Source organism: Hesperophylax consimilis, chromosome 11 (assembly GCF_061612785.1).
Source record: "Hesperophylax consimilis isolate HC1 chromosome 11, BYU_Hcon_1.0, whole genome shotgun sequence".
In the NCBI taxonomy this organism is placed as follows: Eukaryota; Metazoa; Arthropoda; class Insecta; order Trichoptera; family Limnephilidae; genus Hesperophylax; species Hesperophylax consimilis.
In genome coordinates this window covers 14,312,642-14,339,005 of record NC_142846.1, presented here as the reverse complement: position 1 = coordinate 14,339,005, position 26,364 = coordinate 14,312,642, and the positions used below count along the sequence as shown (strand labels likewise).

The following is a 26,364-nucleotide window of genomic DNA, read 5'->3' as shown; positions in this document are numbered from 1 at the left end:
TAGCGCCGTCTTGTTGAAATTAAACGTTGTCCAGATCAAAACCATCCAATTCCGGCCATAAAAAATCATTATCTAATAATCTCTCGATAGCGCAATCCATTCACCGTAACTGTTGCTCCAGCCTCGTTTTCGAAATAGTAAGGTCTAATGACTCCGCCGGACCATAAACCGCACCAAACAGTCACATGTTGAGGAAAGAGAGGATTTTCAACAGTAACTCTTGGGTTTTCCGAGCCCCAGATGCGACAATTTTGCTTGTTGACGAAGTCACCGAGGTGGAAATGGGCCTCATCACTCAAGATGATTTGCATTTGATTCACTCAAGTGAATTTTAATAATTTCAATGCGTTGTTGAAGCGTGTATCGTTCCATTTTTATTAATGGCGTAGTTTCTACTTGTCAAATGTCAAAAAATGACAGCTTCAAAAGTGACATCTACCGAAATAGCGGGCTATTCAAAATAACACCTCTTATTGGAAAACCCTGTACAATAGATACACAACCCTCTTTGGCTGTGTAAACAATGAATATATTTATTTGCATTGACTATTTCATGTCATTTTTTATATTAGTAATGTTTTCACATACACAGTCGTTTATCAATTAAATTAAATTTTCATCACGTTTTTTAGGAAGGCCGTAAATGTATAATCACCTTCCTCTTTTCCGTCTTCTTCCGTCCCTACTAACTTCAGCATCACAAGATGCCCCACTTGGGTATGCCAGAGTTTTATTGACTCCGGATGATTGAGAGCAGTTGGGAATCTTGTGCAGTATTCACATAAAAATGTTGTTATTTAATAATTTAAAAAAACAGAGAAAAAATAACGATGAGTTACCACAATGTGATGAGGACATTTTGATAAAGCACCGTTAGGGAGAAAAATACCGAAAAGGGCGCTGTAAAACAAAAATAATAATTACGCTGATTCAACAAACATAATCATTCTACAAGAAGAAAAAAATATATAAAACCTCCCTTTCGAAATAAGTAAAAGACATAGAACGCATTACTGTATAGAGCGGTGGAGATCTTGCAAAAAAAACCGACCAACATTAAAGAGGATGAAAATTAAAATTTAGAAAGAAGTGACGAGATATTCATGTGAAGTGCATTTTTTAATTTTCGTAACTTGTAATTTTAAATCTATACCTACTTAGTTTGTAACTTTGTTGCTACATATTACGTGATTTTTATATTAGCACGTATTAACCCCTGTACGTAGTACGTACTATTTAAGATAAATAAATAAATAAAAATAATAATTTATTCTTAAAACAGTTCTAATTCTGGTGCAAATATCAATGTTATTTATAATTTATAAATTTATTGGCGTAGCGAAGTCTTATTTCGAATCAACCACTTTGCATTTCGTCTGTTTGTAAATTTGGGCCGGGTCCGGTCAATCCTGTCAGGATGGTAGCCGTGTTTGATAAGTACCTTTTTTATTCCACCAGAGCATGTCCGCGATGTCTCTGTTAACAGAACTAATATGAGTTTATGCATCAATGTTCATGCCAATCTTTGGGTTTCTTCCAAGCGACTTGACTAAAGCAGACTGGACTGCGACCATTTCATCTTACAGCGTGATACATGGATTTTGTGAGTACTTTTGCTGTTAGGATTATGGTAATTTTGTTTGGTAGGTTAAGGTTATTCAGAAAAATGTTGCGGCCATTTTGAGATATAACCCTTTTTGAAAAAGCAACATAAGCCGCATGTTCCAAGGATGACACTAGAAATTTATCTAAGTTCTCAGCGATGCCAGATCAAATTGATTGAGTTTAAATATGATTATTCCAAGTTATCCACGAGGGTCACAGAAGTTATAAGTCGTTCAGAATGTGATTCAAAGTCCCCGGGGTCTTTGTCGTAAATTTCCACATTACAAAGGACTATGGGTGTAATTAAGGCGCTGCAGTGGAAATAATTCTAACGCTTATGTCATTTGTGAAGTTCTCAGTTCTCGTGTTGAATTGTATGTAGTATGATAACGGCGGGGAATCTCGTAGATGACGTAGATCGTAGACCACAGAATTGAAAATCCTTTTAGAAGAGGATTAATTATGCGAATTGGTTCGGAATATTGAAGCCACTGACATTTTATTTAGAAGCTTGCGGATTGGATCTCATCTAAATGCAAAAATATCGAACTAAATAACGGTTTCAAACAGAAGTATTCACACGACGACAGCAGTAATTCCTTTTTTAAATAAAACACTATTTTTACTAACCGGTTTCAGTCGAGAAAAATGGAACAAAGAAAATGGAACCTTTTTTGACAGTAAGATGGTTATGGGCAAATTTTACGATACGAGAACTCACTATTAGAGGGCTTTTGCTGCGTCAAAAAATGATTTTGTGCTCTATGGTTTGAGTAGGTATAAGATTGCTTAAAAGCTCACGAAATTAATGTAGTCTTACGTTAAAATATATTTAAATTGAAAGTAACCAAATACCTACATATTATATTATTTGATAAATTTACAAATATTTTACTTTCATTTTTATTTCCGTGAAGTGTTTTGTTTGATAGCGACAGCGGGCGCACCCTAATATACAAATTATCTATACATAAAACAGATTACGTTCATTGGTCGGGATCAATGTATTCCCCGATGTCAGGACGAAATTACACAGGCGTGAAATTCATGTACCAATATTACATTTATCACAATTACACGCGGACGGATCTGCAAACGGACGAATTTACCCGGACGTTGATAACACCTACCTACTGGATTCAAAAAATATTTTTGTAAATTTTAATAAATTAAAGTTTAAGTGTGTGCTAAATAAATTTCATTGGTGGAAAAAAAATAACATTGATTTTTCGGAACATCTACATATATTAATTACAATATGAAAATAACAATAAGGAATTTCAGTATTTTTTTACGAATGTTCACCTTCTCACTTAAATACCCGATTTTTTTACAAATGCCGACATATATGTTTTAAGGAAGTTTCTAGGTAAAAAAGGTGAATGGTTTGAAAAGGAAAATAAATATTCTTCTATGGAAAAATAACCTTCCGAAGTTAGCTCACTTTACCCACGGACGGGTGTCAATATAAAAAATGACTTTGGAGTGTGTAATTCCAATAGGTGTAATAGCGTCCGTGTGTAGCTAATTCTGGCAGTGTATTATTATTAGGCCAGTGCAATTAGCGATTCGCGATCGAAGTAATTCCGGTAGTCCCAATTTTTTTATATATTATATAAACTGATCCCCTGATGTAAAATCTGATTTTCCGACCTTGGCGCACCTGTGCTCGCGCCGCCATTTTGAAAAAACTGGCCGAAATCGGGCCAAAATCTAGTTTTTCCCAAATATCTCATTTCCAATGCAAATTTCGGCCAAAGTATCTTTACAAGTATAATAGAACATAAAATAACTTACAACTTTTGTAATATCAAATTTCTTCTATCTCTAATAGGTACCGAGGTAGAAAGTCGTAAAGGTGCGTATATTTTTGAAAAAAAACAAGTTTTTTGCGCGACTAGGTTTGGTTTTTTATAAATACCTCGTTTCCAGTACAATTTTATGAAAAATTTATTGATAATAATTATGTAGAAAATAAAATTTCGTTAAAGAAATAGGTATATAATTTATATTTTTTATCTCTATTACGTATCCAAACTCTAATCCACCAAAACCAGGCCAAAAATTGAAACAGAGGTTAGGTGTTTTAAACTTTGCATTCCTTGATTTTATTTTTCTTTAACAATTATTGTTCTAAGAACATATACGTTGACAACAATCGTCATGCCTGTGTCAGACCTAACTATAAATATGGTAGATAGACTATTTCAGCATATCGGTCGCCATACATTCCCAATGGGAAGACCACTAAAATAGGCCAAGCCACTACATTTGTGCTCGCAGCTTGGTCTGACATGCCTATCAACGTAATCACAACATATATTTAAGATTATTAATACAATTAAGATGATAAGGTACATAAAAAAGATAAAAAATTGGTATTTTCGTAAAATTAACATTTATTGACATTCTTTTCTTTATTAGTTAAGTTGTCAGCATAACAAAAAATAAAATTAATGGTAGATCAGTTTAGACAGAAGTACGAGCCCTTGACTATAGTTTCTTACTTCTGGCCCTGAATAGCTTCTTCATCTGTCTTATCACCCAAATTTGTGGCGACTGGGTCATCATATTCCTCGTCATCGTCATCAACGAAGGCTTCTACAGCATTCTCGCAGGAGTTGCCATTGCAATGAATGTAGAGTAGGGAACATTTCAAACCCGACTTTCTGCAGGTGCACTTTCCAGCGCAACCTTTTTTGCATTGACATGGTATGAAGTTCAGCAAGGCCTGAGGTGCAGTTTCCTTCAACATTGTTACTGGAGTAAGTAACCCAACAGCATCCTTTTTCCACCCCCATTCAGTCAGATCTTTATCGTGACCAAGCCAAGTCTGCACTTGCAAGTATGTTCTTGAAGCGTGTTGCTGGACTGCATCTTTGGTGGGTGGTAGCCTGGATAAATTGAATTTGTTCTCTTTTACTCCTTTGACAAAAATGATGTACCTTAAATTTTCCAAATTTGATTTCTTGTTGCCGCCATACAAAAGTGCAAATAGTTGTTCGGCACCCAAAGTGATTGTTGCTGTCTTTGCTTTTGGGCCTTGAAATACACGAACAAGTTCATTCACTGAGTGGTTCTTGAGAAGAATATTACAAAATTTGTGTTTGCCTTGACCGAACGGAGCTCCAGTTGTATCGCAACCACTTATGGCATGAAGGAATAAAATGTTTTCAACTATTTCAATGTGTTTAAAACATTTGTTCGAGTACAACGCGTTAGGTGATTTACCTTTTCCAACTTTTTGGTAATATACGTTGGGAGGTAAGAGAGCTGTGAGGAGTACCAGCAGATCAATATCTTGACCAACGATTATGACTACATCATGTTGAGATGACAACGAATTTGCTGTGTTCACTATGAGAACGTCAGCATCCTCTTCAGCTTGTACTGTCGTTATGTGGGATCGTGCAAATGAGGTTCTGAGTAGGGAAATAAAACGAGACTTGTTCTTCTCACTTCCCGGAAATTTTTCCTGTGGCACTTGTGGGTGCATGCTTTCAAAAAACAAAACTTCAGCAGAAGTTGTAACTCTGGCACGCCGTGCTCTTTCCACCCCATTAATGATTTTCTTTTCCATAGAATCTGGGTATCCATCGAATACCACTACTGCATTGGATCCATAATGATTTTGTACATACCTGACATATTGCTGGAAAATTACTGAAAAAGGTTGAGCTCGACCCCATAAAACTTTGTGCAGTAAATAACCTCCATCAATTACGTGTATTTTACTGCTTCCCAGTTCTGTATTATTTGGTAGAGGGTTGAATGATGAATAAAATATAGACTTCGTTCCTTTGCGCATGCCTTCCTCTGAGAAAAGAGACGATGGTACAGGAGAGAGTTCATGTTTAAAATATTTTTTAAGTTCACTTTCAGACTTTTTGGCAATACACATACGATGGAATAGCTTTAATGGATCTATTGCCATAGTCAAACCCCGATTTTTGACACTGCTGGTCACCGCCGCAAGAGAAACTATCGCATCATTACGTTTTATGTGTAGGTTTCCAAAGTTCTGGTTGATAACTTTAGACATAGCTAATTTCCCCATCTTTTCAGCCATGTGACAAGTGACTTCTATCCCCGATTGTGCCACTGCTAATAGACATAATCACGTTTGTTTTAGGAAATGTTTCATGGCAAGCAAACCAATCAATGAGAGTTTGAACGTCTCGATCATCCCTCTTAATTCTTTTAGGCCTCATCTCTACATGTTGCTCTGACGTTCCTGATTCAATCCCACAGAATGACTCGATACCCTCACAAATTTTATGCAGGTAAACGAATCCAGTAGTCCAACGAAGGATGGAACTGTCTGTGATTCCCCGTCCCTGACCAAAATTTATGAACGCTGCTGTGACACTGACGCTGTGAAGCTCCGCTCCAGGCTCAAGACGTGACACACGGCAACTGAAGGGAACTGGTGGGCAGGAGTAGAAAGGTGGGGGGGGGAGTCCCCCCATACCGAAGTGCCCTCTAGTAAATTTATAGATGTATGTATTTAAAAATGCAAACAAAAATCTAATAACGTGATAGATTTTCTGTGCGGACCTACTTAGATTTGTTTATTCTTTATATCGGTAAAAAAACTATATAAACATAAAAACTGCACAGCTTGTTTCGAAATTTTATGTTCTACATAATTGGTATCAATAAAATTTTCATGAAATTCCACTGGAAACGAGGTATTTATAAAAAACCAAACCTAGTCGCGTAAAAAACTTGTTTTTTCGAAAATATACGCACCTTTACGACTTTCTACCTCGGTACCTATTAGAGATAAAAGAAATTTGTTTAGACAAAAGTTATAGGTTATTTTATGTTCTATTATACTTGTGAAGATACTTTGGCCGAAATTTGCATTGGAAATGAGGTATTCGGGAAAAACTAGATTTTGGTCCGATTTCGGCCAGTTTTTTCAAAATGGCGGCGCGAGCACAGGTGCGCCAAGGTCGGAAAATCAGATTTTACATCAGGGGATCAGTTTATATAACATATAAAAAAATTGGGACTACCGGAATTACTTCGATCGCGACCCCCTTTTTGGCGCTAATTGCACTGGCCTATATTGGTTACGTGAAATTAACGCTTGTGTAATTTCGTCATGTAACCTCCGTAGTTATTTTATTTTTTTCACAGTAATAAAGATACATTTACGACTTGTGCGGTAAAATATATCCTTTGGCAGCATGTTGTTTATTTTTTTTTTTATTTATTAAAAATAATTAATAAACAAGTAACCAAAACATATTGTGTTTTTATAGGTTTATTAATACCGCATTACAATTCACTTTAGTTTATTAATTAACGCTTCATTTAGGAATTTTAAAAGTTATTTGAAAAATATGTTATTTAATTACGTAGTAATTATTATTAAGGCCAGGTGGCAAATTCTTCTAACGACTTTTCATTTTATGATTCCACGATAACTCAACACGATGACAATTCAACACACCTTTTAAAAAATTATGTAAAGTCATTAAAACCGATGAAAAAAACTAACATATAAATATGACTTACGTAACCTATTAAGGCGATGCACTACGTCAAGTAATATTTTAAATCGAGCCGCTATCAATAACACTACATACGTAGATGGCGATAAGGCGATGCACTACGTAGTAATGCAAAATCATGTGTTTTTGGTTTGAAAATTTGGTCACCAAGAAATGTTTCAGATGCCTTAATTAAATACTGCGAGTAGAATACATCTTGACCTTTGAAATAATCGAATATTTTTTAGATAAGTCTTTTTATAAGCCCAGAAAAAAATAATGTATAAAGCCTATGAAAACAGCTTTAAAGTTCAAAATCTCCTACTTACGAACCCATTTTCGGTTATGATTTTATTGTATAATGTGGCAAATTAAGTTATTTGTAAAATGATCGGAAAAAAATTAAATATTTATGCCTGAACATCCACAAAATAAAATAAAAGGCACTTTTTTGCCATGTTTTTTTCTTGCATAAATCAAAACAGGAGGATGGTGTTAAGCGGGAATTGAAACATTATCGCCATCTACATAAGCGGTGTTATTGATAACGGCTCGATTTAAAATATTACACGACGTAGTGCATCGCCTTAATTAAAACATCAAATTTTCAAACCCAAAACACATGATTTTGCATTACTACGTAGTGCATCGCCTTAAACCTGGTTTTAAGTTCATCACTTCATATCACTTTTTAAAGGTGTGCTGAATTGTCAATTTGACGAGTTATCCGGTCACCATATTTTATTTACTGGCGACTTACGAATACCAAATTAGGTTACATAAAATGTGAACAAAGTGGAAGACTTTCAACTAACCGAAAATAGTGTAGTATTTATCAACTGGAATTCGTTTGGAATCAAAAGTTATGATTTTTTAACACACTCATTAAAATTGTTGAATTTGTGATAGAATTTTTTAAAATCTTGTATTTTTAAATAAAATTGTACATTATCAATTGTATAGTCCTCATATATTAATGTTGGTTCCATGATAAATCAACACATCGACAATTCAACACACCTTTAAGAAGTGATATAAAGTCATTAGAAACGATGAAAAAAAAACAGTTAATAAAATTTTTGTTTCATCACTCTCCTTCCATGACTTTATATAACTTTTTAAAGATGTGATGAATTATCATTTTGATGATTTATCCGGTCACCATTAATGTTGAATCACTTTCATGTTCCTACCATAAGATCAAGGTTTATGTATTATTGTAACAATTTTACAACTGTATTAGGCTTCAATTGTTTTATGCAGTCCACAATGGAGTGCTGGTACCTACCCTGATGTATGGAAGTGAGGCATGGAACTGGCAAAGAAAGGATGAAAGTAGATTGAATGCCGTTGAGATCCCTGAGGCGTATTTGTGGTAAAACCATGCATGATCGTGTGAGGAATGTGGAGATCCGCAAATAGTGGAAGGCTGATGTAAGCTTAATGAGTAAGATTAAGAAAGGTACGCTTAGATGGTTTGGGCATGTAGAGCGAATGAGCGAAGATAGGAGTGTAAGGAGGATATAAGATGCAAATGCGAATGGTAGCAGAAGTCGGAGACGCCCGAGGAACACGTGGCACGATCAAGTGAATCAGATACTCGAGTCGGGCCATGTCAAGAGTCAGAATAATATGTATGAATGTGAATGAGGCAAGAAGTGTGTGCCGAGTTGTTTGGCGGTCCGTCATCTCTGCCTACCCCTGCGGGGAAACGGGGTGATGGTTAGTTAGTTAGTTTTACACACTATTAGTAACTCTTATGCTAATGTTGCTGATGTTTATAATATGCCTCTATTGAAGTATTATAAAGCTATACTAATTAAACCCTTAAGGGGAACATATTATAGCAAGTTAAATGCATAACAGATGTTTTCGTTTTTATATTATTTTGTTTGTTTCACTTATATAGTCTTATAATATATCTTTTTTTCTTCTTTCTATGTTGTACTATGACTGTAAAAAAAGTGTTCCTAAATGTCATGGCAGTTGTGCCGTTAATTCTAAATAAATAAAATAAACTTTCGGAATAAATAAGCAATAGGAACTTGGAGTTGTTTCGGACGAAACAAAAATAAATTTGTTTATGGAAGGCGGTACAAAAACCACAAACTTAAAATATCTAAGTCCAACGAGGAGTAAAAATAAATACGGCATTTTATTATAGTCGAGCTCCCAGGGAATTACGGTACCTGTCGAAATACGCGATTAAAGAGGTGTATTTTCAAAGAAAGTAAGATGAATTGCTCCAAGCGAAATTAAGTTTTATCTTTGCACAAATTAAAAGAGAATACATAATTTATTAGACTAGAACAGATGTCGAGGCGGTTCGAGGTGTCGACTGATTGCGTTCCGCGAGAATAAAAATATATTCTTCACAGGTTCTATGGGATGAGGAAACTAAATCAATGGCTAATGATTTAAGGCCAATGTTCTTGCCAAAATCGAACGGACCGATATTAAATATCTTTAACAGGGTCCGTATCCAAGTAAACGTAATACAATTGAACAATTTTTGTTCCAATGGATCAATTGTCTAGAATATTTTGGCAAGTTGTAACCACCACGCCGTTACTTCGACCGTTCCTCCGTGGGAAGTTATGATGGAACTTTAAATGTTATCCACATTCATATAATATTTAATGTTCAAATTGATTTGTGAACGCCGAGTTTCTTTTCTGAGACCTCTGTATCCGAAACCAAGGATATTAACCGCTCAGTCACGGGAGTCATCAACCTACGTGTTCATTCTATCATCGCCAATTATAAGGTAGCCAAGATGAAAGTATAACCTTCTTCCGGCTACCCACGTCAAGGGGAACACAAGCCTTTCTCCTAGAGATTAAAACTGCATAAATCCTGGTCAAGGCATTTTAGCGCTCGGGACGCCTGTTCGAAAACACACAACCATTTCTTTAACAGGAATATAATATATAGGGTCTGGGTGTTCCGAACAGTTGGATCTCCGGCCTCACAAGCCAAAAGCTACAGAGTACAAGTCACGACATACCTTCTCATCCAGCGCCTTGTGGTGCTCGAACAGGCTCTTGAGCGCCTTGAGGACCTCGACCTCCGAGGAGACGCCCGACTGCTGGGCCGTCTGCCGCTTCACCACCGTCATGCGCAGCGAGCGCTCGTGCCGCGACACCAGGCATTCTAGGTGCTCGAGAAGTAACTGCAAACAACACAATACAGATAAATTATTGATGAAAACTAAATAAATACACGTAAAAAAGAAACATCAGTGTAATAAAAAGAACAACTTCATACAACTAATGAAATGTTTTTTAAAAATGATTTAAAAACGCCCCTGATGATGGCATTAGTCCCCGACCGCAGTGATATTGTGGAGAGATTGACTATTGCGACTTCATCTGATTTGAAAACGTATAGAGCTCACTTGAAATCGGGCACATTTTTACGAGGCAAAAATCTAACTTTATACATTTTTATTCGACTGTAAAAAATACACTACATTTTAAACACGAAAAATTAACCAAAAATGAAAATTATTTATTCATGCCTTGAAAGCTAGATGACACTGTATACATTGTTATACAGGTAAGTTATTTAGGAGTACAATAATAAGTACATAATATAATAAACTGAGTATGAACGATATAAGCAGGTACAATATAAGTTACCATAGAGAGTTCGGTTGTACAACGGAGTTCAAAATACTATACAGGGTATTAGAGATGTACTTTACTTTAACCAGTGATTCCTGACAATATTTGGATTAAAAAATGATTACGAAATTTTGGTCTCCGGTGACATTTTTGAGTTTTTTTTTCAACTTAAAACATAAAAAATCGGTAGGTATTAGAAAGGTAAAGTTAGGGTCGGTTTGAGGGTTTGTTCGGTTACTTGACTGAGTGATCTCTAACGACATAAATGTATAGTTTCTTTTTTAGAGGGTCTTTTTAGGAAAGGAGGGGGAGGAAGTTCTGGAAGGAAAAAAGGTATGAGGGTTAGGTAGGAATGCGGGAATCAGGAGTGACGAATGTATGAATCCCACTGCGGTGCAAGGCGATGTTCTGAGAGTCCTGCCTGGTGGGTCATAAGATCTCCCTCGACCAGTCTTCCAATCTGGCCTTCCATGCAGTTGGTAGACGCGTCTGTCGCTAAGACCTGGACAAACCTCGACCCATGAACCCGATCACCTCTGCTAAGTCACCAAACATAGCGAACCACTTGGGGTGACCTTGGCATAGGTGTTGGTTATCCAATAAATGGTTCCCAGGGCGGCGGTACCCATACTCGCCTCAAAAATTGAAATTTTAACCCTAATAATGTCAGGAATCACTGGTTAAAGTTAAGTTAAGTACGTCGCTTAACACTCGAATAATAAATAGAGTACAACATAAGTACTTAAGGTACTAATAAAGTAGTTACAGAGCAATGTGTAGTCACTTTGTTGACACTTATAAAAATAAACGTTAACTATAATACTGTTATGGAAGACAATTAATAATTGTTTCGTGTGTGTGCTGCGACACCAGCCACTAGAAGAAAAGCTCAAGAAGCAACATACGAACTAGGGTAAGTTTGTTGTCTTACCACCTTTTCCTCTCCTTACTAGGCAAATTAAAATTGTTTTTACCGTACCGCGGCGAACGGGATTTTAGTAGAACCAGGGAACCGCAACCATAATCTTTATTGAGAATTATGAAATTTAAATATGTATTTTTGTTTTTGTTAGCATTCCACAGAAAGGCGTTCGACAGTTAAAAATGTGTGGAATATTTCAAGTCAATTTTTCTGGTTCTGATCGTCGCACTAAAAATGTTACATTTTTATTATAATTATTAAAAACTACCCAAAATCGTTAATTCCTAAACGGTTCGAATTTGGCTATGACGTAGTAACGCTATGACAGACCGCTGTCACCGGGACCCGAGACTGCCCCTGCAAACGTTGACCTGCTGTTAAGGCGACACAATACCCTGATAACGGGGATTTGCCCCGACGCTCACATTTTAATTATTTCTGATGAGCTTATTACTAAAATCTTAAATGTTTCTCGAGGGATTCGAAGGGATGCAAGTTATTTATATTTAAGATGAATAAAAACAGGACCTTACCATTAAATATATTATGTAAAACGATAAGTACATTATATTTAATGTAAAATGTTGTAAGATAAGCGGCAAGTACCAGATTTTATTTTTCTATACGATGAATTAGTAACTTCCCGACGAATCCCTCAAAAAAGATTAGAGATTTTATCAATGTATTCATACGAATTAATTAAAATAAAAACACGCGCGACAATTCAATTTCTGGCCAGATACACAAAAATCAACCGCCAGAACTTCAAAACTCTGGATTATGCGTAGTATATTTGTGTGCGCGTTGACAAGGAGTTACTACGTATTGATTCAGACGCCGTCAAAGTTCCGGCCTGTAAGGTTGTGTGTCGCCCGGCCCGTCGCTTCGGTCATTTCTTTTACGTATATTTTTATTTAATCAAACGATTACTTTGAAATCTATTAGTGAAATTTTCTGTTTTTTATAATTTAACTTCTTCCTCAAGTGAGTATATGTTTCACCAATATAAAAGAATACATTATATTTTTTTCAATTGTTTATTCTTAAAATGTGTACAGTGGTTATGTTTCAGATAAATTTGGACATTGTTAAAAAAATATGAAAACAGTTTATTTAGTAGAAGTTTTTTAATTCTTAAGTTTCTTTATTTTAATAGTTAAATATTACCTTAAATATTTTTTTTCGTAAAAAGTATTTCAAATATAATAATTATAAACAGTGTAGTTTCTTTTTACATATAAATTATATTATTTGGCTTTCAGTCACACCAATTTTTGGGCACGGAAAAATTGGAACTGATTGTGAAGAACTCAGACATGCTATAAATACCTAATATAATATTTTAACAAAAATTAAATGCGTAAATGTGTAGGCACTTGAGAAAAAAGATGACACTAAAGTATTGTCGTTATGTTATTATTTATCATTTCTAGCCCAAGTAGACTTTTTTACTATTAATCCGTTTTTTACGACACTTGGCGAGCTGGCTGGCAATCAGCGGCACAGAATGTTATAGAGTGGCCCCTTCACTAGAATCGTTTTCCTTTATTTACGCCCTACTGGGCTTTTACATAAATTTCTAATTATACAGTCATGTTAGTTGTAACAATGGTATATCTAATAAATTATGGTAAAATAAAAGGAGTTTTTTACTAAGGAGTGGTATTCTCTTATATTTCAATTAAGTGTTTGTGAAGAGTTCGTTTCATTACTAATACTCCAGGGCAATTAACGATTCGCGATCGTAATTATTCCGGTAGTCCCAATTTTTTTTATATATTTTATAAACTGGTCCCCTGATGTAAAATATGAATTTCCGACCTTGGCACACCTGTGCTCGCGCCGCCATTTTGAAAAAAACCGGCCGAAATCGCTCCAAAATCTAGTTTTTCCAAAATATCTCATTCCCAATGCAAATTTCGGCCAAATTAGCTAGACAATTAAAGTAGAAAATAAAATTACTTACAACTTTTGAGAAAACAATTTTCTTCAATCTCTAATAGGTACCGAGGTAGAAAGTCATAAAGGTGCGTATATTTTTGAAAAAAACAAGTTTTTTGCGCGACTAGCTTTGGTTTTTTGTAAATATCTCGTTTCCAGTACAATTTTGTGAAAAAAATTATTGATACTAATTTTGTAGAAAATAAAATTTCTAAAATAAATAGGTATTTAATTTATGTGTTTTAACTCTAATACGTATCCAAGCTCTAATCCACCAAAACCAGTTAAATTACCCAACAACAAATTTTTGAAATTCGAAAGTTTTTTTTCCATAAAACAAAAACTCTACATCGAAAGTTTTTCTCCATACAGAAAATTAGACATATGTCACCTATAAAGTACCTAAAGTCATTCGAATATTAAAAAGAGTCATTAATCTTTTAAGTTTAGATTGTTAGATCATTTGTTGTAGATAGAATTGTGCAATTATCTCCCCAAGTTACTGCACTTACTTACGTTGAAATGATTTTCAAATTTAAGGTAAAATTGAACCAATTTATAATAAATCTCTTGGCTAATATATACTTACGTTTCAGTTAAATATGGGAAAACAGAAGACAAAAGGAGTTTTATCCCGAACAAAATTACGGCACCAAGGAAAATGTTTAGCGGAATGGAGAAGGTACTACTTAAATACACACATAAAAGTAGATCTTTGGGATACATTTTTTACAGAACATAATTGTACAATGTCAGCTTAAATAATTTTATATATGTAGATATATACATATATACGCAGTCGATAAACTTCTGAGCATATTGAATTTGGAGTATAAGAAGTAAATTAATTTTGATTTCCGGTGACATATTTTTATTTTTACCGAAATGCAGTTTTTACACCAAATAAGCTCAGGAATCGTTGGTGAAAGTTTGTCGGGCATGTCTTAATACATCTCTAAATAATTAGGGAATAGAGACAGTTTAAATAATTAACAAGTATTTCTCATTTTAGGAAAAATTCCGCAAGACTTCATCCAGATAATATTGCAAATAATAAAGAAAATACGAGTATTGTGTTAAACGCTATACCGACACTCAACATGGTAATTTTTTCACAATTTCTGTAAATATAAAGTAAATAATATTAATTTTATATGATTAAATAAGCGCTCTAAAAAAATTAACAAAAACTGACATTATTTTTCAGCACGGACCAGAGATGAATGAACCTGAAAAGTTTTCACTATTTGCTGGCTCTAGTTCTTATGACACTAACGTGCATGCCGTTTCCAGCCCAAACCTTAAAGTAAGAACACTTTATTTTAAAACAAGACTAGCTCAGTTTGTAGAAACCAGCCACCGCAGATTTACCTTGAAGGCAGCCATTTGTTTGTTTTGCCAAATATAATATAATGACCGTACATATTTACATGCAAAGCTTCCAACAAATAGTCTTCTTACAGGATGTACAAGAGACTACACCAGATACAAACGCCTGGGATTCCTCAACTTTCGGGCTTAGCACTCATGATATTGAAGTTGATTCCTTCCCAATTTCATACGAGGTATGTAAAAGCAATATAAAGAGAAACATAGTTGAATAGAAAATTCTATTTTATATGTTTGAATGATGAATCATTTTACGCTGAAGAAGTAATGTGAAAATATACTTTTTTTTCTTTTAGGTGGAAGTTTGTCAACCGTTCAAGACTGAGATGTTGATTGAAGGCCGTAGATTGGTTAACGTTGATATGTTTCTAAAAAAACTCAAAATATTTAGTCAACATTGCGAAAATTTTGGATGTAGTCTAAGAAATTTGGAAATAGTAAGCGAAAAAAGAACTGGTCTTATTTCTAAATTTACAATAAAATGCAATTTTTGCAATTATCAAAGCTTTCTTTCGACCGATGATGATTGTGCATCTTTGGATCTTAATAGATGTGCGGTGTCTGGGATTATGGAAATTGGTGGGGGACAGTACCAGTTGGAGGAGTTTTTAGCAGCAGTAGACATACCAACAATGTCTCCAAAACTGTATACGAAAATACATTCAGAAGTATCTGAAAAATGGCAGGAAACTTCTATCGATTGTATGGCGTTGGCAGCTGCTGAAGAAAGGGATGCAGCATTAAAAGAAGGAAGAGTCAACAAAAATGGAACCGCCATGATTGACGTGATTGCAGATGGATCCTGGAGTAAGAGATCATACCGAACAAACTATTCCTCTTTGTCAGGAGCAGCGGCAATTATTGGAAAGAAGTTTGGAAAGGTATTGTTTATGTCAGTTCGTAACAAATATTGTTGTATTTGCGCTCGAGCAGAAAAAAAAGCCACTGAACCTACAGGACATGTATGTTTTTTAAAATTACACCGGCTCTTCAAGCGGCATGGAGTCAGATATTCTTCTCGAGGGTTTTAGGGAATCGATTAAAGAATACAACTTAATTTATGCTCGGCTAGTATCAGATGGAGACTCCAGCACGTATTCCAAAATATTGCAGGCCCGACCTTACTTGGACAATACAGTGGAAAAGATCGAATGCAGAAATCACGTGTTACGTAACTTTTGTACAAAACTACGCTCTCTTGTCACTGACACAAAATATCCCAAGAATTTGAGAAAATTATTGAGCATTAGTAATATTATGTCTCTCCGTAAGGCTGTTACCTGTTCAATCAAATACAATAAAATTTCTAACATTCCCTTGTCGAAAAAAATCGAAAATTTGCATAAAGACATTATAAATTCACCCTATCACGTTTTCGGAAACCATGACAAGTGTAGAAATTATTTTTGTTCTGCGGAAAAGACGGGTGACTCCAGTTTATTGAAGATGCTTAAAGGAAGCCCGCTGTGGCTAAGAATCGTTTTGATAACATCTGCTGTCGGTGCACATGCACGCAGTCTCATACACGATGTGGATAGCAATGTCGTTGAACGATTTAATGGCATAATCGCCAAATTCATAGGTGGAAAGAGGATAAATTTTGCAATGAGGCAGTCCTATGAGGCACGATGCCATGGTGCTGTGGTTTCTTTTAATACAAGAGCCCCACTGTGCAATTTACAAAAATCTTTTTATCATAATCCTAGCACACGTGTGAAAATTCTTGAAGCCAAACGTCAAAAAAGAGTATTGAATACACAACGGTATATGAGGAAAAAGAATCGTGTTCTTCAACAAATGTCTAAAAATGAAGAAATTCATGGTGTCAATGTCAAGCAACCAGATATACTACCAGAATGTTTCCAGAAGAGCAAAGAAGAATTTCTTTTGAATTTAAGAGAAAATATTATAAACCGGGACAAAATCCAAAAAGAAACCATTTTGCAGAGAGATTCTGGTGAATGGTTGCAACTAAGGCGGAATATGTTAACGGCTTCCTTATTCGGAACTGTAGTCAAAAGAAGGGAAGATATTAACTGCGGACCGCTAGTGAAAAACTTGTTAAATCCAAAAAGTCTGTTAAATGTAGCAGCCATTCGGCATGGAATCGACAGTGAAAAGGTGGCTCTTCAACAACTGTCCGTTCAAGAAAATGTGACAATTAGTCCTTGTGGACTGTACATTGATTTGGAGTACCCGTTTTTAGGCGCTTCGCCGGACGGCGTTACCGAGGATATGGTTGTAGAAGTAAAATGTCCAATAACAGCATTTAAAATGGGATTAGACGAAGCTATACGTAAAAGAAAACTAACTTTTTGGAAATTAATAAGGCCAGCTGGTCATCAATAAACAACACTCGTGGTATTACCAAATACAAGGACAACTCCGTGTCACAGGCAAAGAAAAGTGTTTGTTCGGCCTTTGGACTGGAAAAGAAAATACAATGAAAGTAGAATATATCAGAAAGGACGATGCATTTTGGAAACAATGTATGGAAACAAAGTTGATAAGATTTTACATGGATTGTCTACTACCGGAACTCCTTGATTCCCGTTTAATGCGAAATATGCCAATCAAAGAACCTCAGTTTATAGTTGAAGCTATGCAATTGCGCCAACTTAAAAAAAGTAGGATAAATACGAAGACATGTAAATTGACTTCCACTACGAAACAAACACAATGCCAACCAAATGACTCTGAAAAGCTATTTGTCAACGCAGAACATTTGATCTTTCCAAACGAAGCAGAAGCAGCATTGTCTACTGGTACTGTACATAATGTAGAAGATTTACAAGCATTGCCTATTAGTCCATATTATAACGATCTCGGTACAATTGATTCAATCGTCGATTTTAGTAATTACTAGCAGTTTTTAGGCAGAAATCTGCTAAATCTGCAAAGATGAACATTTTTTTTTAAATAAATGTTTCCTCTTTCGAATACTGCTTAAATCACATATATCTTACCGTAATACAAAAGGAGATAGAACGACGTTGATGAATCGATCGCAGTTTGAGCTGTCTGTAAAGTACACAAAAATAGCAGAGTGGTTAAAAAAAAGGAAAAATTCAATATATTGCGTAAAAGTTGAATTTTTACATACTGCCATCATTTAATAAAAATTGTGACGAGATGCCGATATTTTACAACGCATTAGTCAATTAAAATCGATTTATTTAATTAATAAAAAAGCGTATCGGTTCTGAGTAATAACAGTTATTTAGTTACTAAATTTACCCTGTCGAAAATAAAGGTAAGCTCCTTGTTACTTGTGACGATTTGGTGCGTTTTGCCGAGACTAGAAAAATTATTTTAACCATTAAAACTAACTGTTACAATAAAACATACATATTATAATAAAATACATTAGGTATTTAGAAGCTAAATATTGATTTAAAAATAGATTTCCTTATTCTGTAAATAGGAAAAATGTCATTAAGTATTAAATTGTATGTGGGCTCGCACGCTCGACCGACTCGTACAGTGATCGCTGAGACATGATATCTATGGCGACAATCTGACATGTAAAATAACTGTAATGTAAAAACTATTTTTTGTGTAAAAGTTTTATTAGTAAATATATTATATTTTTCTATTTTCGTACTGTTTCGTATGTGCAACTTGTAATTTTGACATCAAAATATCAATGTAAAATTGTAATTATTAACTCCCACCTATGTATTGTAAGTTCCTCCCGTCTTTCAGTGAGTTTTGTAACTCATCGGGATTGCTTTAGCAAGAAATAATTTAAAAATCATTAATAATTAAAAACATGCGAAATTAGACATATTTTTTTCTTTAAATGTATTAAATAGAATTTCGCAGCACGACTCTTTTTATGATTGTAATTATCTAACTTAGAGATAGTTGAGCGTATACTTCGAGATGACAAGTTCTGGGAAGAAAAAATGCTTAATAAATTAACTAATTTTTAAATGGATTGCATTCTTGTCGAGCTTATCGATCCTGGAGTCACAAGGTCTATGAATGTTCGTGATCCTCTACATATCTTAGATATTGTATGTAAAGAACGTCAATTTGGAAAGCGTCATTTAGATTTCGACGAAATGCTAGTTTATTGAATAATTATTTTCGTTTTTTATATAAAATAATTTTTACTATTTCTAACTTATATTATAATAAATTATGGCCTTTATACAAAAAGTTGCATCTTATGCTTTTTACATTACATAATTATTTGTTTTATGTAACTTTTTGTAAACGATAATAATAAATATTGAAAATTACTGATATTTTATTTATCTTGTCATTATATTCAGATATAATTATGATCAGATATTATGAAAATGATTCGTGATTGAATACCGTATTGCTTTGACATCTGTCAATGAAGAACACATCGGTTACGAGTCATAAGTTACTGCCTACCGTCTAGCAGTATGGTTGATGGTATCAAACAAGTTTGATGAATTAGTCGATAAGAATCATAAAATCATGAGCTCCTTCTGCAATAGGTAACGTTTCTATCGAAATTTACCTAAAACATGCACATTCAACTTAATATTACTATTCACATAGTTTGAAAGACGCCCATTATTAAGCATTTCATGTTCAAACCTTACTCATGGGTACCATCTAGTGGATTTCATCGCTGCTCTTACTTCGAACCGAGTTGACCGCGCTTGGTCAACTCAACGTGTCGTGTTCCCCGTCCCAACTTACTTCATTCCTCCACTAGTCCAGTCAGTGGGGGATAAAAAAGGGCTCCACCTTGCAAAAGGTTAGGTAGTAGCGATTTTCACATATGTTGTTAGGATTGGGACTCTAAAGAAAAAAAAAAGTTTTCGACCTTGGGGGGGTCGAGCTCGACCCGCCATCTTGGATTGAAGGTGCCAAAATTTGTTTTTTTCAAAATAATTATGAATTGGTTGATTTTACAACCAAATTGTTGAAGACAAACATAAAGAAAACTAAATTACCTACATTTTTTGTAGAGAGCATTTTTTTGTAAGTCTAATAGGTAACGAGTTACAGCGGTTGAAAGAAGAAAATTTTGACAAAATATTGTAACACTCCAGTTTTCTTGATAAATTTTGTACGAACATATTACACAATATCATTTTAACGTATTTCTACGTTACAATATACTTATATAGCATTGATTTGTTATAGTGGGATCCTAGTCTACAGCTGACTTGGCAACACTGATTGAGTCCTGGTTACAGGACGTTGCCTGGATGCTCGGTCACTCAGTGTGCTCGTGCGCAAAGGTACGAAATCATCATTTTATGGTGTTTTCGAACAACTTCCAGAAGGCGTGCAACTTGAAGGTAGCAAAATTAATGTTGTGGATGGAGGATATCTTTTACATAAAGTTGTATGGAATCGGAAAGATTATTTTGGGTCAATTTGCGAGAAGTACGTTCACTATGTAAGAAATCACTATGGATCACATGCAGTCATTGTTTTCGATGAATATCCGCTTGATGATGGTGAAAAAAATACGAAAACCGCAAAAAGACTTCGCCGATCGAAGAAGCACATGTCTGCAGATGTTCTTTTCGATGAAACAATGCCAGTTCAAGTTTCACAAGAACGATTTTTAGCCAATGAAAATAACAAAGTCCGTCTGATTTCGATGCTTACAAAGCAATTTATACAGGATGATTTTACAGTTAAGCAGGCTGAAGAAGATGCTGATGAGTTGATTGTCAATACTGCGATTTCCTTGTGTTCATCATATGACGCTGTTTTCATTATTGGCGAAGACGTTGATCTCCTAGTTCTTCTGACAGCATTAGCACCACCCAAAAGTAGTATATATCTTCGCAAACCCGGGAAAAGGCAAAACTTTTGAAAGACTGTATTCCGCGAATAGTGTGAAATACAAAGAGGCGGCTGAGAATATTCTGTTTCTTCATGACTTTAGCGGCTGCGATACAACATCGTCCTTCTTCAACCAAGGAAAAACAAAATTTTGTTCGCTTGTGCAAAACGACACAAGACTCAATGCCATGATAGGAACATGATGCAACACCAGAAGACATAGCGGTTGCAGGAACACGCTTTCTTGTTGTTTTGTACGGGGGTGACATGGATAAGGAAACCTTGGAAGAAGTCCGCTACAAACGTTTCGCAAAGTCGACAACAAAAAGCAAATTCAATCTTGCCTCTTTGCCACCAACGAACGACTCTGCACGGTACCATGCATTTAGAACGTACCATCAAGTCCAAAAATTGTATAGAATCCAAAAAAATCCAGAAAACTGGGGCTGGAAACGTGACACCAACGGGCTTATTCCAGTAAGAATGACAAAGAAACCAGCACCCGAGACTTTATTAAAATTTATTTCATGCAATTGTAAAAAAGGATGCGGCGTTGCATGTAGCTGCAGGAAAGCTGGATTGAAGTGTTATATTGTATGTGGGTGCTGTAATGGTCAAACATGCCAAAATTCGCCAGAGGTTCACATCGATGTCGAGGACGAAGAAGAAGAGATTTTATCAATGGAAGCCCAGAATCTCAGTATCACAGGCAATGAGTTAGATGATGACATTGATGACGAAGACTGTTATTGAGTAACATAATTTATAGTAACATAATTCATAGTAATGTAACATAATTTCTAAATCTACCATCGCTTGTATATCTGTGGAGTAGACCTACTGGGAATACCACAATAAAAAAATGCGCCATGTTCTCTACCTAATGGTGGTGTGGAAATGAGTTAGCAAAATTATTATAATTATGTAATGAATAACCCGAAAAAATTACAATGTTGGGAATTTCATCATTTTTTATAAAAATATTCACATTTCCGCCACTGTAACTCGGTACCTATTAGACTTACAAAAAAATGCTTTCCACAAAAAATGTAGGTAATTTAGTTGTCTTTAAGTTTGCGTTAAACAATTTGGTTGTAAAAACTACCACTTCACAATTATTTTGAAAAAAACAAATTTTGGCACCTTCAATCCAAGATGGCGGGTCGAGCTCGACCCTCCCAAGGTCGAAAACTTTTTTTTTTCCTTAGAGTCCCAATCTTAACAACATATATCAAAATCGCTACTACCTAACCTTTTGCAAGGTAAAACTCCCCACTGACTGGACTACACACCCCGAAACATTATAATATTTGTTTCGATGCCGCGGAGCGCAAGTGAAACTTTTTTGGCTTCGCCCACTTAAGCGCGTTCACGCCCATAACTGCTATTTTTTTAGGATCTTATTTCGTCTTAAGCTGAAGTTAAACGTCAACGTGAAGGGTCACGTGATCAAGTCAGTGCCATCGAGATAACTTTGCAAATGGCGGCATTGTTGTTAATACTCGTTGTTACTGTTGATTTGTGTATTGTTTTACCGCAAGCATATTAAATTAACAAAGTGATTAGATTATTTTAAATAGTGAAGTCCCTTAGCGACGTAATTTGGCGGTCGCACGCTCAGGACTGAACTCTAGTCACAAACGCCCTTCTCACAAACATAAACGAACATTTGCAGACAAATCACAAAAATGGCATGTTTTGAATCGTTGTAGTCAATGTATTCGTAAAACTTACAAATAAAATAAAAAACGAGCTTATTATAAATGTTTTTCTTCTTCATTTACTTCCACAATAAAATCAGTGAAAATACCCCGCAAAATGCACAGCCCGCATATATTGTTGGCCGTTAGTCTGGTAGGTACTGGAGAATCTTGACAAATCAATAGAGCCGATATTGAGAATTTCAAGTAGGTATGTTGCGGTGCCGACAGTATTTCGAGCTAATTAATAATAACAGCAATGTTAATACCCCGCGGTTGTGTGTTGTTAAATATTTTCAGCGGATCAGTGTGTGGGTTGAGTTTAATACTGCAGGGGCGTGTCGTGACGTTTTAATAATATTCGTGAAAGTTTAATATTTATTTACATTAATTAAATGTCGCCCGCTGTTTACAATTAAACCGGGTTTACACAGTCTTTTTTCGAAATGCGCCCGATTACCGCCCATTCTTCTATATAGAAGACAAAAAATTAAGACATAAAAAATAATTATAATTTTGAAACAATTTTGGACAACATGTTATTAAAGAACTACATATTTTTTTATGTTTTCAGTGATTTTTTTACTATTTATTGAGTTAGTTTATACAACATTTGAATATAAACAAGATAATATTTCATTTTGTAACTTTAAATATTTTTACAATAAACATAACATTTATTTTTAAATACATTCATTCTTCAGACATCTTTAGTCCTTTGTACATTAGGCAGTTCTGTGATTTTGATTTCTTCATATGTGGCAATCTAATTCTATTTACATTTCTGGTTTCGTAATTATGAACATATCTAAAAAACAATTTCATCCTTAACATATTTTGGCGTTTGGTTGTTCATGACTTTATGCACAAAAATTAACACATTAAATAACAGTCTCTTTTTTTATTGGAATCCAATTTAGCTGCTCTCTCATTTGATTAATGTTTGCGTATTTGCCCAGTATACATCTCATAGCTCTATTCTGTATGACATCTAGTTTGTTCAAATTTCCTTCATTGGCCAAATATAACATAGTAGAGCAATAATCTAAATGTGGAGCAACTATAGTTTTATAAATGAGCTATGTAGTGTTTCCATTTATTTTATTTCTTAATCTTCTACGAAAATTGACTTTTTTTATACCTTCTTTAGCACATATTCAAAATTTGCTGTGAAAGTGAGTTTTGAATCGAGTATTACACCCAGGTACTTAATTTCATTTACTTCAATATTTTCACCATTAATTGTCAATTTTAACTCTGTGTTATGCGTTTTGTTGCCTATTTTCATATATTTTGTTTTGTTTTAATTTAAGAGATTACAGTTTAAGAATTTTCTTCATTCGAAACATTAGACATTTTCTTAAGCACCCGTTTAGAAAATACATATAGATAATTTATTTGTAGTATTGCTTGTATTATCGATTTACAAAGTGTGTATTTTAAAAGATTAGTTTCTTGAAAACACTACATAGCTACGGCGGAACCGCTCGTGCGGTGATCTTCTCGCGTATGTGACGCATGTTTGGGGGCGGTGCCTGGAACGTCACGGTGAGACCCAAACGGTCGCACTAGACATATCCAAGGCCTTTGACCGGGTCTGGCACCGAGGACTTGTCAACAAATTGCATTCTTACGGACTTCCCGCATCCCTGTGTACGTGGATTGCTGACTTTTTAAGGGATAGGTCGATTCAGGCGGTTGCTGACGGTTTCACCTCTTCCTCGCACTCCATAAATGCTGGCGTCCCACAGGGATCGGTTCTGTCTCCGACTTTGTTTTTGTTGCACATCAATGACCTTTTGACATGTGCACCGATTCATTGTTACGCGGATGACAGTACAGTTCATGATAGTTTTTTGTTTGACAAGCCCCCAAAGGGCACACAAACTCCAACGGCTCGGAGGGCTTTGAAGCAGAGAATGGACGGTTATCTCGAGAGTATTTCCTCCTGGGGTAAAAATAATCTCGTCGAATTTAATGTTTCAAAGACCCAATCCTGTCTGATTACGTCTAAAAGGGATCCAAATGATAATCTAGTCTCCTTCAACGGAAGCAATCTTCCGAACATGCCTTCCATTGATATGCTTGGTGTAACTATAAGTGACCAGCTCAGGTACGGGGGCTCCATCGAAGCCAGAGTAAAGTTGGCCTCTCAGAAGCTGGGCGTACTGTACAGGGCCCGCAGATACTTTAATAGTACACAACTGCTCACCCTGTACAAATCGCAAGTGCGCCCTACTGTCGAATTTGGCAGCCATCTCTGGTCTGGAGCCCCAAAATACCTGAAAAAAACCCTTGACTCTGTGCAGAAACGGGCGGTCCGTTTGATAGATTCCCCAATCTTAACAAACGGACTGCAATCTTTAGAGCACAGGCGTCAGGTAGGTATGCTGTCCTTGTTCTATCGGTATTACAATGGAAGATGCTCTGAGGAACTAGCGACATTGATCCCTTCGGCACCGGTGCGTAGTCGGGATACACGCCAAACGCGCGCCCAACATTTGTACACAGTTGACACTTGTCACATGAGAACGGGTCGCTTCTACGATTCGTTCTTAAGTTCAACAGCTCGGCTGTGGAACGAACTGCCGGCCTCTGTGTTTCCTCCCTCCTACAACATGGGACTCTTCAAGACCCATGTTCACTCCTTCCTCTCCAAAAAAGACCCTCCACACAGCATCCCCAAAGATGACATAGGCCCCGAGGGAAATTATTTTCTTCTGGGCCTCCTGTGTGGAGTAAATATAAAAAAAAAAAAAATAAAAAAAATTTTATCTGCGGTATTATTATACAATTGTGTTACTCCGGATAACAAAACTATGCAGGCACAAATAATAACAGGAACCAAAAAATGTGCCAATTGTCTGTAAGGTACATTCAATTCTTAGATATTACACACCAGTCTTACATGTAGATTTGAACGGAAACTAATGCCGCTACTAACTAAACCATTGGTTCTAACCCATTTAGCACGCGCTGTATCTCTCTTGCACTTGCCTGAACTTGTATATTGACATTCAGTTTGAATTTAAGGCGATGCACTACGTAGTGTAATATTTTTAACTGAGCCGCTATCAATAACAACCCTTACGTAGAAGGCGATAAGGTTTATATTCCCGCTTCACACCATCCGCCTGTTTTGATTTATGCAAGAAAAAAACATGGCCAAAAAGTGCCTTTTATTTTATTTTGTGGATGTTCAGGCATAAATGTTTAATTTTTTTTCGATCATTTTATAAATAACTTAATTTTCCACATTATACAATAAAATCATAACCGAAAATGGGTTCGTAAGTAGGAGATTTTGAACTTTAAATCAGTTTTCATAGGCCTTTACATTATTTTTTTCTGGGCTTATAAAAAGACTTATCTAAAAAATACTCTATTATTTTAAAGGCCAAGATGTATTTTACTCGCAGTATTTAATTAAAGCATCTGAAACATTTCTATGCGACCAAATTTTCAAACCAAAAACACATGATTATGCATTACTACCTTTGGCATCGTCTTAATAACGATGATGAAACACAGTTCTTTATTCAAAATTTTCGGCACGATTATTAGCCAGACTTTCGGATAGTGAAACATCGCATTTGTTGTGTTCGTTCTATAACCTAAAAATTAACAATCTTTTCTTTTCCGCTTACTTGCCTAATGCTGGGTATACACATACGAACCGAAGCGGAATATAAACCTTATTTATTCGATCCTTTCCCATAATTCGTGGCTCGGCTCGACGTAAATGACTAATATTGAAAATTGGTAATTTATTGAGAATCTCTACAAATTATTCGTAATCCGGCAACAAACAGGATTGCAGGCCCCTAGTGAACGAATTGATAGGTTTCCTAATAAACTTTTAGTAAAATAAGAAAGCACTATCACAATGTGCC

General features: G+C 35.4%; 1 protein-coding gene and 1 long non-coding RNA gene across 9 annotated transcripts in view; one reads left to right on the top strand and one right to left on the bottom strand.

Annotated features, from left to right (window-relative positions):
- The window catches only part of Liprin-alpha (PTPRF interacting protein alpha), a 466,267-nt gene that overhangs the window by 50,229 nt on the left and 389,674 nt on the right, over positions 1-26,364 (bottom strand). For all 7 annotated transcript variants that reach the window (XM_089637313.1, XM_089637316.1, XM_089637314.1 and 4 more), the window contains exon 3: positions 10,114-10,278. In XM_089637313.1, the coding sequence (XP_089493439.1) occupies positions 10,114-10,278 (165 nt within the window). The remainder of the gene's footprint in view (positions 1-10,113; positions 10,279-26,364) is intronic.
- Positions 14,080-15,495, top strand: LOC149419825 (uncharacterized). Of its 2 annotated transcripts, XR_016302766.1 has the most exons (4): positions 14,080-14,277; positions 14,608-14,698; positions 14,803-15,160; positions 15,281-15,495. It is a non-coding gene; the product is annotated as an uncharacterized LOC149419825 (long non-coding RNA). The 2 variants fall into 2 exon arrangements; XR_016302765.1 differs by having other exon boundaries at positions 14,803-15,495.